Here is a 13,949-nt window from a genome sequence, read left to right as displayed (position 1 = left end):
AGGGGGAGTTCAAAGCACTAAAAAAAAAGCACATTAAAAACCTGGCGCGGGGCCATCTCTGGCTTTGTGCTGCTGCTGTAAATAGCTTGCTTAGCCGAGGCTTATTGCCAGGCTAGTAGATGAAGGGCACGTGTGCCGGGAGCAAGCCGCGGCACGAGGCGAGAGCAGGAGGCAACTGCTGCGTCTGCAGCCCCGCGCGGCCGCCCGGCGGTGACGCGGCCGCGTAGGAGCTCGGGGGTGGCACCTTCCCCCCGCGCCGCTAATAGCTGCCTGTTGCTAACGTAAATATTTTGCCTGCAGGGGCTTCTTGAGGGCTCGCCGCCGCGCCGTGCGGGAGGCCGCGCCGTGATGCCGTGCCGCAGGACACGCTGTCGTGGCAGGGCGAGCAGGGAGCGCGGCAGAGCGGGCCGGCCTCCTGCGAAACCTGCCGCGTTTTCCCAGGGGAAGGAGGAAAACAAGCCTGCAGGGCGCTAGGGTAGGAGTGACCACTGTTACACCAAGGCATTCTGGCTGGAGAGCCGCTGGTTTGCCTCAGGTTTTGCTTGTTCCCCTGAGGCGTTTGCGGGCGTACCTGGGGTTTTAGCTGCAGGTTGCTCCTTGAGACGAGAGTGGCAGTGCAGAACAGATTTTGCTTTTGCAGAGGGTTTTTTTTCCTTGCTGGTTGTTTCGGAGGCGCTCGCTCGTGGGGCTCCGTTTCCCAGCGCTGACGCTGTGATTTCCCCCCCGCTGTCGTTGCAGAATCCAGAGGAGCTGCCGGAGGATCGTGCTCACGGGGAGATGATTCCTCATGAAGTCACTGGATCCCTTTCAGATATCAAATGTGACTTTCCATTTATCAGACTGAAACCAGAGGCAGCCAGACAGTGAAGCAAGCACAGTGGAGGGGGGACGGCGAAAGATGAAATCCAACCAAGAGCGGAGCAATGAATGCCTGCCGCCCAAGAAGCGAGAAATCCCGGCCACCAGCCTTCCTTCGGAGGTGAAGCCAGTCCTGCCGAACGAGAACCACCGTGCCGATAACCTGGCATGGCTGCCCAGCACCCCCAGCGGCCCGGGCGGCCTGGCGGGCAGGCACCGGCCTGCGGGCACCGCGGTGGAGGTGGGTTTACAGCAGGGTTTGCACAAGTCACTGTCTGCGGGAATGGACTACTCGCCGCCGAGCGCGCCCAGGTCCGTTCCAGCCTCCACGACCCTTCCCACGGTGTACTCGCCCGCGCTCTCCCAGTCAGGGACGCCGGTGTCCCCCGTGCAGTACACACACCTGCAGCACACTTTCCAGTTCGTCGGGCCCCAGTACAGTGGACCATATGCCGGATTCATCCCCTCGCAGCTGATTTCCCCAACAGCCAATTCTGCAACTGGTGCCGTGGCGGCGGCCACGGCTGTTGCAACCACTCCATCCCAGCGCTCCCAGCTGGAGGCTTATTCCACCCTGCTGGCCAGCATGAGCGGCCTAAGCCAGCAGGGCCACAAAGTGGAGCCGCACCTGGTTAGGACACCTGGACTGATCGCCGCAGGGTCTCCTCCGCCCACCCAGCAAAACCAGTACGTGCACATTTCCAGCTCTCCCCAGAGCGCCGTCAGAAACGTGTCTCCTCCCACCATCCCGGTCCCTCTGCATCCCCATCAGACAGTGATACCACACACACTCACCCTCGGCCCTTCCTCCCAAGTGGTGGTGCAGTACACCGACTCCGGGGGCCACTTTGTCACACGGGACCCCATCAAGAAGGCCGAGAGCAGCCGGCTTCAGGCGCTGCAGGCCAAGGAGGTGCTGAACGGGGAGATAGAGAAGAGCCGGCGGTACGGCATTTCCCCTTCGGCCGACTTGGGCCTAGTCAAAGCAGGCAATAAACCAGCTCCCCACCATTACGAGGCCAGGCACGTGGTGGTCCACTCGAACCCTGCCGAGTACAGCACGCGGGATTCCTCAGGCGTCCGGGCCTCTGTCATGGTGGTACCCAACAGCAACACACCAACCGCAGACCTGGAGGTGCAGCAGGCCACCAACCGAGAGACCTCTCCCTCAACCCTCAACGACAAGGGAAGCTTGCACTTAGGAAAGCCAGCGCACCGGTCCTATGCTTTATCTCCACAACAGACTTTGGGCCACGAGGGGGTGAAAGCAGTTGCCACACTGTCCCCTCACACCGTCATTCAGACAACCCACAGCGCCTCTGAGCAACTCCCCGTCGGGCTGCCGGCCACGGCCTTCTACGCCGGGACCCAGCCGCCGGTAATCGGCTACTTGAGCAGCCAGCAGCAAGCGATTGGGTACCCTGGAAACCTGCCACAGCACCTGGTGATCCCTGGCACGCAACCCCTGCTGATACCAGTCGGCAATGCAGATGTTGAGCCGTCAGGAGTAGCACCTGCAATAGTCACTTCATCTCCCCAGTTTGCAGCAGTGCCTCACACGTTTGTCACTACCGCCATTCCCAAGAGTGAGAACTTCAGCGCTGAGTCCCTCACAACGCAGCCCGCCTACCAGGCAACCATGGTGCAGGCCCAAATCCACCTCCCCGTGGTGCAATCCATCGCTTCCCCCGCCGCGGCTCCTCCCACACTGCCTCCGTACTTCATGAAAGGGTCGATCATTCAGCTGGCCAACGGGGAGCTGAAGAAAGTAGAGGACTTAAAAACAGAAGACTTTATACAGAGCGCGGAAATTAGCAATGACCTGAAAATAGACTCCAGCACTGTGGAGAGGATTGAAGACAGCCATAACCCAGGCATTGCTGTGATACAGTTTGCTGTTGGAGAGCATCGAGCACAGGTAATAAAACGTGGGAGTTGTGGGTGGAGGAACTCAGGTGCACGTCTTGGTACAGAGTGGTTTGCCAGCAGGTCTGTTTGGGTTTGTGGATGTGTTAGTTTTTCACCATTCACACTTGTCCGTGAGACTGACATGTTTGGTCCAAAAATCCTCCAGTCTGCAGTGCCAGTGGAGCCACCAGAGACCCACCTATGATAAATGTAGCCTCCGGGTTGTGATAGGAGGTCTTCCTTGGGGACCAGACCAGCCTCTCTTCCTGTGCCCAGGTTGAACTGCTGCAAGGCTGTGCTCAGTGCCCTCCACCACAGTCCCTGCACTGCAGCCAGGGGAACTGTCTGTGCCCTCGCATGGGGTGGTTCACTCGGCAAACCTCAGTCGTATTGCAGGACTTGAGGCAATATCACTCTTGCCTGCACTGCGATGGCACCTCGAGACTCCAGCCTGGTGCTGTTCAGCACTGTAGAATCATGGAATGGAACTAAAAAGAAAAAAAAAAAGTTCTGGCATCATGCAAAAAAAATCTGAGATGAAGGGGGAAGCTGAGACCCTGGGCAACAGAGAAATTTGGGGAAAGTCACTTAGCATGTCGTTGCCCAGGGCCCAGGCTAGGAGACAGATCTTTAAGTCTGGCACCCCTTGGCCTATCCAAGGGTGTTCAGTGCCTGATTAGGATTTTACATTTTGGTATAAATCCCAGTGTGCTTTACAGTGAGAGAATCCACAGAAAGAATTAAATTATCTTAGTGCTCTTTATTCAGATATGAAATAACTTGGTTTAGGCAGTAGGGGAGGATATATTTTGCATTCTAATTGGTGATTTTTGCCTTCTCCTCCAGAAAGCTTGGATTAAGTCCAGCTCAAATCCTACCCTTGAGAGATAGGTAGGCCAAAAGGCTGTGAATTTCTATGGCTTGAAAACTTGGAGTTGTCTTGGAAGGCTTTCACTCACACGTGTAAGTTCCTGAGACACACTACACAGAGTTTTATTCAGGTTTCAGTTAGGTGTAAACACAGCGGGGCTCTCACACCGTGTGTTTAGGGGCAATTTTAAAAGAAAAAAACATCAAGACAGCTACATATCCTGTGTTTGTGGACTTTGTTTCTCATTGGTTTGCCAAGAATATACTAAAAAGCTTTATCTTGATACTGTCCCTTACCTCAGCAATTTACATTCTACTGTGTTGAAGCTGGGAATAGATTAGATACGCTAGGTAGCAGTTTGGTTCATAAAGGTACTTGTTTTTAAAAATCTTGATGCAAATGGTTTTGGTTTGGTTTGAAACAGGTGTGCTGCAAATTACAGCTCTGGAGAGAGGAACTAGAATTTAGTAAATCACCTTAGACTGACTGCTTTGGAGAAGAAAACAAAGAGCAGCAGTAGTGAGAAGCAAATTACACTGAAAGTAAAATCCCTGTCTTTCACTCACAGCAGTCTGTGACCCCTCCTTCCCAAACTGCAAACCCAGGGTAAATTGCTATGTGCAGCACAAGCCCTTTCTCCTGTCAGGTGCACAGGTTCCCTTTGCTCTTGTGTTCATATATGTGTATGCCTGTGCACAGGAAATGAACGCTGGGCCTTTAGTGTTTTCAGTAAGGCTAAAAGGATGCATTTTTTTCCTACTCTTAAGCTGTATTTTGGTGCTCTTGCTGCGAGCTGTGCATCTTCTGCTTCTTGATAGAAGAACTATCCTTGGATCAGAACCAGTTACTATAATTTGCCCCAGTGCCTTGCATAACAGGAGCTCAGAAGGAGTAATCTCCCATCTGCAATTTTCATCTTGTTTCACTTCTCTCTCTGCAGCCAGACCACCGGTCTCTGCACCAGCAGAAGAGGTACAAATTAGTAGGTAGCATTTGTGTCATGTCTTGTTCACAGATCTGTCAACAGAGTCAATGTGCTGTAGTGCTGCTGCTAGGAAGAGCTGTTTTGCAGAGAGGCGAGTGCCATCGTCTGGTAGAGAGCATGCTGGGGTTGAAGCTGTAAAAAAAAAGAAAATAAATAAATAAAAGCTACCGCCAAAGCTGCACCGGGCTCATCCGGCAAAGTGTCACCTTATCAAGAAGCCTATCAGAAGCGGCTGACATCATTGCAGCTAAAATACTCCCCAGCTGTGTTTCCCACAGGGGATGCTTCCAGAATGGAGCGGGAGTCACGTAGAGATATGATTAGAATGAGGGTTTAATTTAGGTTTCCTGCAGATTCCAGGACTTGGGTCTCTTCCCAGATCAGCTGCGTCCCTGCATAGCAGTGACTGCTGTGCTGATTTTCCCCTGCCTGGTTAGAGAGAGAGCGTTTCTGTGTGTCTGAGGTCTCCAGTGACCTCACCCTCAGCCTAACGTGGATATATGGCAGCATTTAGCCTTGTTAGCAGGCATGCAGTAGTCATTACTTGTTAGAAAATTGCCTGTGAAGAAGGCTTAGGCTTCTCCCTGAAAGGACCGCATTCAGTCTTGCTGTTTAGAGTAGTGACATTGTGATGCTGCTGACTTAAATACCTATTGACTCCAGAGCACAGCGGGAATAGAGGTGCGTGCGTAGTTGGGCTTTGCAAAATGTGCTGCTATAATTAAGTTTCACTCACACATACACTTCTGTGAGGAGGGAGCTTGTATAACAGTATTGTTGGAATGGAGATTGTAAAGGAGAAGCGCCATGCAAAAATAGCATCGTTATCATTAGCTTCCCTTCACTTTATATACCCCTCCCAGTGGTCTCTGGGAACTCATTACAATATTGATGAATCCGTATTTTCAGGCTCCATGCAAACATTGGTTAATTCTCACAGCAATCGAAGGGAAGGGTTTATTTTTAGCGTATACACCAGTGATGTAAACAGGGAGGCAGTACATGGTGCTGCTGTGCTGCAAGCACACGGCTCCTCCTCCCCGGCATCGAGCTCTGCCTCCTGGCTCACCCTTGCCTCCTTGCACATCCAACCCTCATCCAGGTACCTGGAAGAAGAGTAACCCCCTTGAAGCTGCCTGCCCTTTCAGGGAAAGCACTGGCCCTAGCCCATGAGGGGGGCTTGGGAGCCCCTTGGCTGCATCCCTACTGTGCTTTAGCGAGAAATGAAATAAGTTGCGAATGGATCAGAATCCAAGGACCTCGCTTTGCTCTGTGCAATTTCTATTCCTCTGGATTCAGGTTGCCTGAAAAAAGAAGACCTGGATCTCGTTGTAATTTCAAATGTTATTCCTGTAATAACACGCACATCGTTTTGCTTGTCCTTTCTTTTGTTGCTAGGAGCAAGCGGAAGGAAGCTAGGGATTCACCCGTTAAGGTCAGTACACACAGGAGATGCAAGATAAGGTTGCATTTCGGCGCTCTTCCACCACTGAAGTTCAGTTGCTACCTGCTGCTGTGGAAAAAAAATCTGTAATAGTCAGGTCTGCCTAAGAAAGCTGACATACAGCTTAAAAAGAAAAGAGGAACATCCAGTTTATAACCTTTCCCTTTAATTTTAAACAGAATCACAGGCATTAGAGATGGAAAAGTCCTGTTAGACCATCTAGTTAGTCCCCCGGCAGTTTAGTGTATAGTTTCTGTGGAGCTTCATCCCATTTAGCCCTCCATTTCTATCTCTGCATGCACACAAACCAGTCACTTTGTCTTTTGCTCAGCTTTCTACTTTTCATCATTTCTGGCGCTGTCGCAGACAAAAAAGAGGGAGCGTTTGGCTCCGCTTGCTGCTGCGGGTGGAGACCGCAGCCTGCCTCGCGCTCGTGTGATCCCGGCAACTTTGTTCGCCGGGCGCAGGGCAGCGGCGCGTTGTTCCCGTGGGTGGCAGGGATGCCGTGTTCCCCGCTCAGATGTGTGTTACTGAATTCGGGGGAATGCAGCGGGTAAGGGCTCGTGTGCTAAACGAGCCAGCCAGCAGAAATGGCCTCCCTTGAGACAAGGAGTCTCCTGGCCGCGGGATCATGGAGCTCGGGTAGCTGGAGCTGGCCAGCCTTGATCAAGCGCACGGTTTATTTGCCCGAGTGAGAGCAGGCTCAAGCGGGGCTGGATGCATCGCGGTGGGATGTGCGAGGCCTTGCTGCCACCCTCCTGCATCCCAGCCCCGGCCGCGCATTGTGCCGGGTGGTCCCTGTGGCAGGAGGCACTACCTGCAGCCCCATGGGTCCCTCCAAGCAAATCCACTCTTGGGAAGGTTAGATGGGGCATGGGGGTGGTGGGGACAGTGGCGTTAGGAGCCCAAAAATCCCTGGGTAAGCGGAGTCAGGTGGGACCCAGGCACTGCAGGGTCTTCCTTCTGGAACAGGAAGGGAAGAAGCCACAGGAAAAGGCAATCACATGGACTGCAGCTTTTCCATGCAAAAGTTATTATTTCAGCATAAGACAGGGAAGCACTCAGAGGTGAACACTCTTCCTCCACAAGATTTTCCCCATGGGATCAGACAGGTTCACAGGTCTCAGAAGTGTCCTTCCTACCTGTCCCATGTCAAGAGGAATTTATCCCTTAGCAAAGGAGGTGAGGTCTTTTACCCTGCAAAAGCACTGGGGTCTTGGACCTTCCCGTGTGGAACCATCAGAAGGCAAAGGTTTCTCTTTGCAGGCCTGTTTGAACCCTCTTCTCTCAAGGCTGCATGTCATGCTTTTCCCAGAGGCTCCTCTCCTGTCTATGTTACTCTCTCTGAAGAGGGGAGAAGTGAAAATATATATGAAGTATGGCTGCCCAATGCCTGCCTATTTCCTGTGCTGTTTGGCAGCCCTCACCACTGAGACATTCCCCCATCTGTGGAGGGTCCCCGCTGTCATCTTTTGTGCTGCACGCTGTCCTGCTCTGGCTCTGTTCCTGTTGCTTCATGGGCCCTTGAGGAAGTTGCTGAATCCTTTTACCTGTCCTCTTTCCTCCTGTTGACTTAAGTGGAAGGTGAAGGTGCCCAGCACTTCCCAGGATTGGGCTCGGAGAGCATAGCATGGAAAGAGGTGAATGGTATAAAGAGGGGTTATTTGATGTTCTCACCATCTTAATCATCTGTATTCTGAAAAGGGAGCTTGTAAAAGTAGTTAAAATATGTTTTAGTAAGAGCCATATTAGAGCAGTAAGAGCCAACAGGGAAAAATTTTGCCTCCCCCAAGGCGTGGAGCAAGGAAGAGGACAAGCATGTACAGCCTTGCAGGCTCCTGAGTTTCCTAACCCTTTTGCTTTTCATGGATTTTGATTGCATGAAGTAGTCTGGCTGGTTTGGGAGCCGAGGGGGATCTTTCAGCACCCACAGCAAGGTGCTGTGCAGCAGGGAGCTCCACCACTTGATTGCATGTTGTTCCCAGCACTTCCTTCGGTTTGCTCTGACCTGCCGCTCCTGGTTTCATCACTTTTTAATAACAGCAGAGGAAAAAGACCTAACTGGAAGTTGCATGTTTGCACTGATTGAAATACAGTTTGTACTAACCAGTTTTATTAGGCAGTTTTTGTTTTAGAGCTTGCTAGACGGGTTAGAGGAGCGAGTCCCGACACTCAGGTTCTGTGTTGCTCCGCAGAGGAGCGGCAGGGATGGCTCCTCCTGTGCCTCCCGTTGTCCCACAGGGGTCATTTCCAGTATTCATTTCTGGAGCAGTCTGGATTGCATTCCTTAAGTCCCAAATTGGACTGAGAAGTGATAAATCGATGCAGACAACTGCAGGTGTTCAGGGACTGCTTGGAAGCATTTTGGGTGTTTTCACTAGCTGTTTTTAAAAAGCAGAAAAAGAGAAGGATCTCTGCAGTAGAGCCCTAGCGTGCTTACAGAGGGACCAGCATTTTGATTTCTTTCTTTGTGGTCTTAATAGTTGGAAAAACACAGAGACAAGTTGCAAATCCTTTTCTTTCTCTCATACAATAATGGCAACAAGATATTGCAGGGAGGGATCAATTCTAAAATTGATTTTTCATATTTTAATGCAGTGGTCCTCCAGGAAAAAATGGATACAGGGGGATTTTTACTGAATTTCCACAGTTAAGAGGTCTTTGACTACTTGTTGCTCAATAATCAGAGAGGGAACCCATTTTGAATTGATAGATATATGTGAGACTGGATCATGGAAATCGTAGCATTTTACTGTCTTTATTATTTGGCGTTGTTCATGGTCACAAGCAGTTCTGGGGTTTGTTTCACTGACTGACAGTTCAAGGAAGTGTTTTGTATGTCGCGCAGGAAGGAGTGTAACATGTGGAAGCACATTCACCTCAAGAGGTACTCGTGTGTCAGCGACGATGGTGCACGCCAACATGTGAATCACAGAGGGACAAATAGCTTTTGACAGCGAGGGGAAAGAACATTAAAAGAAAAAAGTAGGAAGGAAGAGAAAGAGGGCAGAAGTAGCAGTATCAAAGGAGGACTCTGTGCCTGCCAGATAACCCATGATGAGAGGACCTGTGGCTCCAGGTAGAGAGCAGTTTTGCCAGAGTCCTTTGGAGATGGAGGATACTCTCCAGTCATGGCCCTTCCAGAGGTGTGTAGGTAGTAGGAGCCAACTCTGAGGAGATGTTTCCACAATTCTTAGTCCGGGAGAGTTGCTGTCCAATGACATGAAGTAATGAGGCTGCTTGGGTTGCCTACCCCAACTTTATTTATGGGAGCACAAACCAGGCCTAAGAGTCAGGCGCCTTTCCAGTGCATGTAACCGGCTGCTGGCAGACTGTGGATCAGAGTAAAGGTTAATTTGACATACACTGATTCATGAAGGGGGAGGGTATCTTGTGCCTCTAAACTGCTCCCCTTGAAAGTCCTTATATAGTGGTGGTAGGCGGAGTATCAAGGGAATAGCTGGAGTACTATTCATTGGCTTGATCTTATAAGTGTGTGTCAGATATTTATAGACATGTTAAGTTCCTTTGAATAGAATGAACATTTCCATAAGCTGTAATTGCCTGCCCGTGCCTGGCGTGGGTGGGAGCAGTCAGAAGTACAGTCACAGTGTGGGAGCCTCCTAGCTCTGAAGGCTCCGTCCCTGCATATGGGTCATCCTTGAGCTGGAACCCAGTGGGCTCTGACTGGAGCTTCCTTGGGCCCTGTGTGCAGGGCGAGTGTATCCAGCATAGGGACATGGAGGTGACGGCACAGGAGCCCTCAGGGCACCTCAGCACTGCAGGAACTCATATCCGTGTTCGTGTGGTTGCTGAGTCCAGCCAGCTCCTCAAGACAGGCTGTGCAGCTTCGTCCCGAGAGTCCTGCTCGCCCTTTCCTGAGCAAAGCTGGTTGAACACAGGAGCATGATGTGTATCTCAAACCACTTGGGCTCATTAGTATTACAATATATTTTTAACAATACAAAGCCACAATTGGCTTGGCAGCCTTATTCATTCCCAACGTGAGAGGTGGTTTTGCAAGCCTGCTGTGATAGCTCCTTCAAGCAAATCCCCGTTCCCTAGAGAGGGGGGGCCCTTTAGACAGCTGGTACATTCTGTATATGCTGAATGGCTTAGAAACAAGGTGAGAAAGCTGTGTATGCATCACTTAGGTGTTCTCCTGCCTTTAGCCTCTACCAAGCACAGGCTAAATAGGTCTCTGTGAATCACACAAGCCTCCATCTACCTCCTGCCCCTGCAGGCAGATACCACACAGCGAGCAGCAGGCTGCTCACGTGCGTAAAGATAAGCAGGTGCTTAGGTGCTTGGTGATGTCAGGACCTCAAGGCCCAACATTTGCAGTGTCGAGGAAGAGTCAGCAGCCCATGCTGGTCTGTTCTCCTGGTTATAGCAACTTCCTGTAAGCTGGTCAGATACCTTCATAACCATGTGAATTCTTAAACTGGGGTGAAGTTTGAACTGCGTGCAGGAGAGGGAAGATAAAAAGGAAGTCCTCTTGCTAAGCAAGTGGAAATGAACTTGACTGCAGAGCTTAGGCGAGGCTGGCAGAGAAGGCTGAACAGCAGACACCACCAAGCTGTGCCTTGGGTGTTGGAGTGTCAGAGCCAGAAGAGGCACTCTCTGAAGGCAGGGGGGTGGGAAGGAAGGCAGCTTTCCAAAGAGGGTGGGTGAAGAGGCAGAGAGCTGGAGTGGTTGCAGGACGGCTTGGGGAAGGTGGGCTCATGCCTGCTGCTGTTACAGAGGTCCACGTACACCCATGGGCTCACCCCGCAAAGCAACATGTCTTCAGCCACTGCGTACAGATCGACGTGTGCTCAGCTGGAGGAGTTCATGGGGGGCTGACGCCTTCCCGCGGGCTGTGAGGAAACCGGGGTCAGAACCGGGAGGAGAGGCAAACCCTTCCCGCCTCACGGACCTGCCCCGGAGGCATCCTTGGGTTGGAAGGTACCTGAGATGCAGGTGACAGGGGCTGGGTAGCGTAGGAGCCATGGCGGTGAACCGCGTGTTTCAGATGCCTGTTATGTATCACTGAGCAGCCAGACACAGGCAAAGATGAATCCCTGTTGAGGCTTTGAGCTCCAAGTGCTGAGCTCCAAGACACTCTCAGTACCCGTGCAACAAGGAGGAGCGTGCAGCCACATGCACCGGTGCAGTTGGAAGTGTGCGGTGCTCTCACGATGTGCTGCTCTGTTCCCCCCTCCAGGCACGAGCACTGTGTGCAGAGCCTGGCGTACCGGCCAAGAGCTGATCTCATGCTCTCTCTCCGTTCTCTCTCCCTGTGTTGTCCCCCTCTCTTCCTGCAGGTCAGCGTGGAGGTCTTGCTAGAATACCCTTTTTTTGTATTTGGACAAGGCTGGTCATCCTGCTGCCCGGAGAGGACCAGCCAGCTCTTTGATTTGCCATGTTCGAAACTCTCGGTGGGGGACGTCTGCATATCGCTGACGCTCAAGAACCTGAAGAACGGCTCTATTAAAAAGGGCCAGCCCGTGGATTCAGCTAGTATCTTGCTGAAGCATTCAAAGAATGACAGTCTAGCTGGAAGTAGACACAGGTATGCGGAGCAGGAAAACGGGATTAATCAGGGAAGTGCACAGATGTTAGCTGAGAATGGTGAACTGAAGTTTCTGGACAAAATAGGATTGCCTGCAGCACCTTTGCTCACCAAAACAGAACCCAGCAAGCCCCCGGCGACGCGGAAGAGGAGGTGGTCAGCCCCCGAGACACGGAAACTAGAGAAATCCGAAGAGGAGCCACCTTTGACTCTTCCCAAGCCTTCTTTTATTCCTCAGGAGGTGAAGATTTGCATTGAAGGTCGATCCAATGTAGGAAAGTAAAAGTTGTTTGGGGAAAGGAAATTAGGCTATCCCTTGTCATTTTTATCCAGATTACTGTACTGTAGACTAAATAACCCAGTATTTACATGTTATCATCTTATTTTAGGTTTATGTTATAACCTTGTTGTTATAGTTGCAGCTGGTATTATGCAGGAGACTGGTGCATATGTTTTTCCACAAGTGTTTTGTCAGCGACTAGGTTTCTCGAGAGCTGCAGAAGGGGCAGTATCTGCTTCACGCACCCTTAGTGGAAATGAATGTGTCGTCCTGGCTCCTGTTTGCTAACACCTCGCGTGGAACAGGGTCCAGCTGTGGTTTTGTTTCCTTCTCTTTTTGTTGTTGGGTTTCTCTGTCTGTCTGTCTGCGTGTCTGCTTGTGCGCCGGCCTCGGGAGCGGATCCCGCCGCGGCCGCGCGGGGCGGCAAGCGGGAGCGGGCAGCGGCGGCGGCGGCCGTCGCGCGTGTGCGGAGCGTGTGCGTGTCGGTGCCCGGCGGGAAGGCGGCGCTGCCGTCACCAGAGGCCCTCGCCCCGGGGGAGCGCTCAGAGCTCGGCCCACCGGCGGGATGGAAGCGCATCAGACAGTCGCTGACGTCTTCACAACCAACCAACCCTTACTCAAGGCTCTACAATATATATATATATATATGTGCGTGTATATATATATATATATTCGTGTGTGTGTATATGTGTATATATATATTTTCCCCCCATGGGGTCTGACTGCACTGATTTTTACTCACACAGCAACTGCCACGCCGCCATGTCCCTGCTGCTCGCTAGTGCAGTCCCACGGGCGGCGGGCGCTGAGGCCGGTCTCTCGCGCGCGCCCGCCGCCCGCCTCGCTCCTGCTCCCGGCCCGCGCCGCCGACGTCCGCTTCCACGAGGCCGGCGCATACTGCCCCTTGGAGGTCACAGGCATGAGTTGTTGGCAGTTAGGTTGCAGATCTTCGTCTTTAACTCTAGTACTGTTTTGAGTTCATGACTATGGACAACTGGTGCCACTTTTTTTTTTTTTTTTTTTTTTTTCCAATTTCGGTGTGACACGAGGAACCCGATGTTGAAGATGAACGTAGAATGTCTTTAAGCACTTAAAATGCAGCTCACGCGTGGTTGCTGAGCATCCTGCTCTAACACTCAGTGCGTACTGTATCTCACTTTAATCTGCTCGGAAAACAGCGGCAACAACAACAACAACAACAACAACAACAGATGAATCTCTTCTTCAACACTGTAACTACATGCAACTCTGTAGAGTTTTCTCACAGGCAAGATGCAGAAAGTTTTAATGTGGTTTCAAAGGGATGAATGTGAATTATTGAACTAGTATGTGACAGTCATTGTCCACAAAGGACTACTTAATAGGAGGCACTTTTTAAACTTTAATGCTTGAGAAAGAGTTAAAGGCATATGCGAGCTGACAGATAATAAAAGAATAAGAGAAAGGAGAAAGGAAAGAGAAAAAAAAATCATTGTCCAGTGTTTTTGAAAAAAAAAAGATGGACTTTAAAGAATCTTGCAATTTGCACATCTTGAGTTTATCATTTGTGTGGTATATTCCTGCAGTTTTTACCTAATAATGTCGGGGGGCTGGGCGGGGATGTCGGGGTGGGGGGATGGGGTCTGAAAGAGCATAAACAAATGTAGCAATTACTCACTAACCTGCCTATGCTCTAGGCCATTTCATAGGGTTATGTTCCTTTCAAAGTTCTTTTTTTTTTTGGTCTTTCTACCATATCTGCCACACAGAACCAGGTCCTACAAGGACAGCTCTGAGAATATTTTTTTTTCTTCAGACTTACTGAGAGAGTTTTCCACAAGAAACATTTCTGTACAGGATGTCTGTCTGTTTTTGAAACAAGCCTATTGTTATTTTATTATTATTATTATTATTTGTGATTTTAATTGCGTCGTTTTCCATTCGAAAGACCAGGCTGCAGCGTTTGGTACAAGCCGGGAGGGGAGCGTTCGCGCTGCTCGGCCTTGCGTTCCCCCCCAAGTCCGGCAGGTCGGGCCGGATCCTTGGAGGCGCCGGGCGCCGCGATGCCTC

At 51.1% G+C, this 13,949-nt stretch overlaps 1 protein-coding gene across 1 annotated transcript in view; it reads left to right on the top strand.

Annotated features, from left to right (window-relative positions):
* ATXN1 (ataxin 1) overlaps positions 1 to 12,080 on the top strand; it is a 138,278-nt gene extending 126,198 nt beyond the window's left edge. Inside the window, exons 3-4 of the mRNA XM_010216966.2 lie at positions 739 to 2,776; positions 11,373 to 12,080. Coding sequence (XP_010215268.1) covers positions 899 to 2,776; positions 11,373 to 11,903 — 2,409 coding nt within the window. The 5' untranslated portion in view covers positions 739 to 898 and the 3' untranslated portion in view covers positions 11,904 to 12,080. The remainder of the gene's footprint in view (positions 1 to 738; positions 2,777 to 11,372) is intronic.
* Positions 12,081 to 13,949: the final 1,869 nt, after the last annotated feature.

The sequence above is a fragment of the Tinamus guttatus genome, unplaced genomic scaffold (assembly GCF_059628265.1).
Source record: "Tinamus guttatus ecotype Peru unplaced genomic scaffold, ASM5962826v1 Tinamus_guttatus_pri_ptg000131l, whole genome shotgun sequence".
In the NCBI taxonomy this organism is placed as follows: domain Eukaryota; kingdom Metazoa; phylum Chordata; class Aves; order Tinamiformes; family Tinamidae; genus Tinamus; species Tinamus guttatus.
This window is presented reverse-complemented; position numbering and strand designations above follow the sequence as displayed.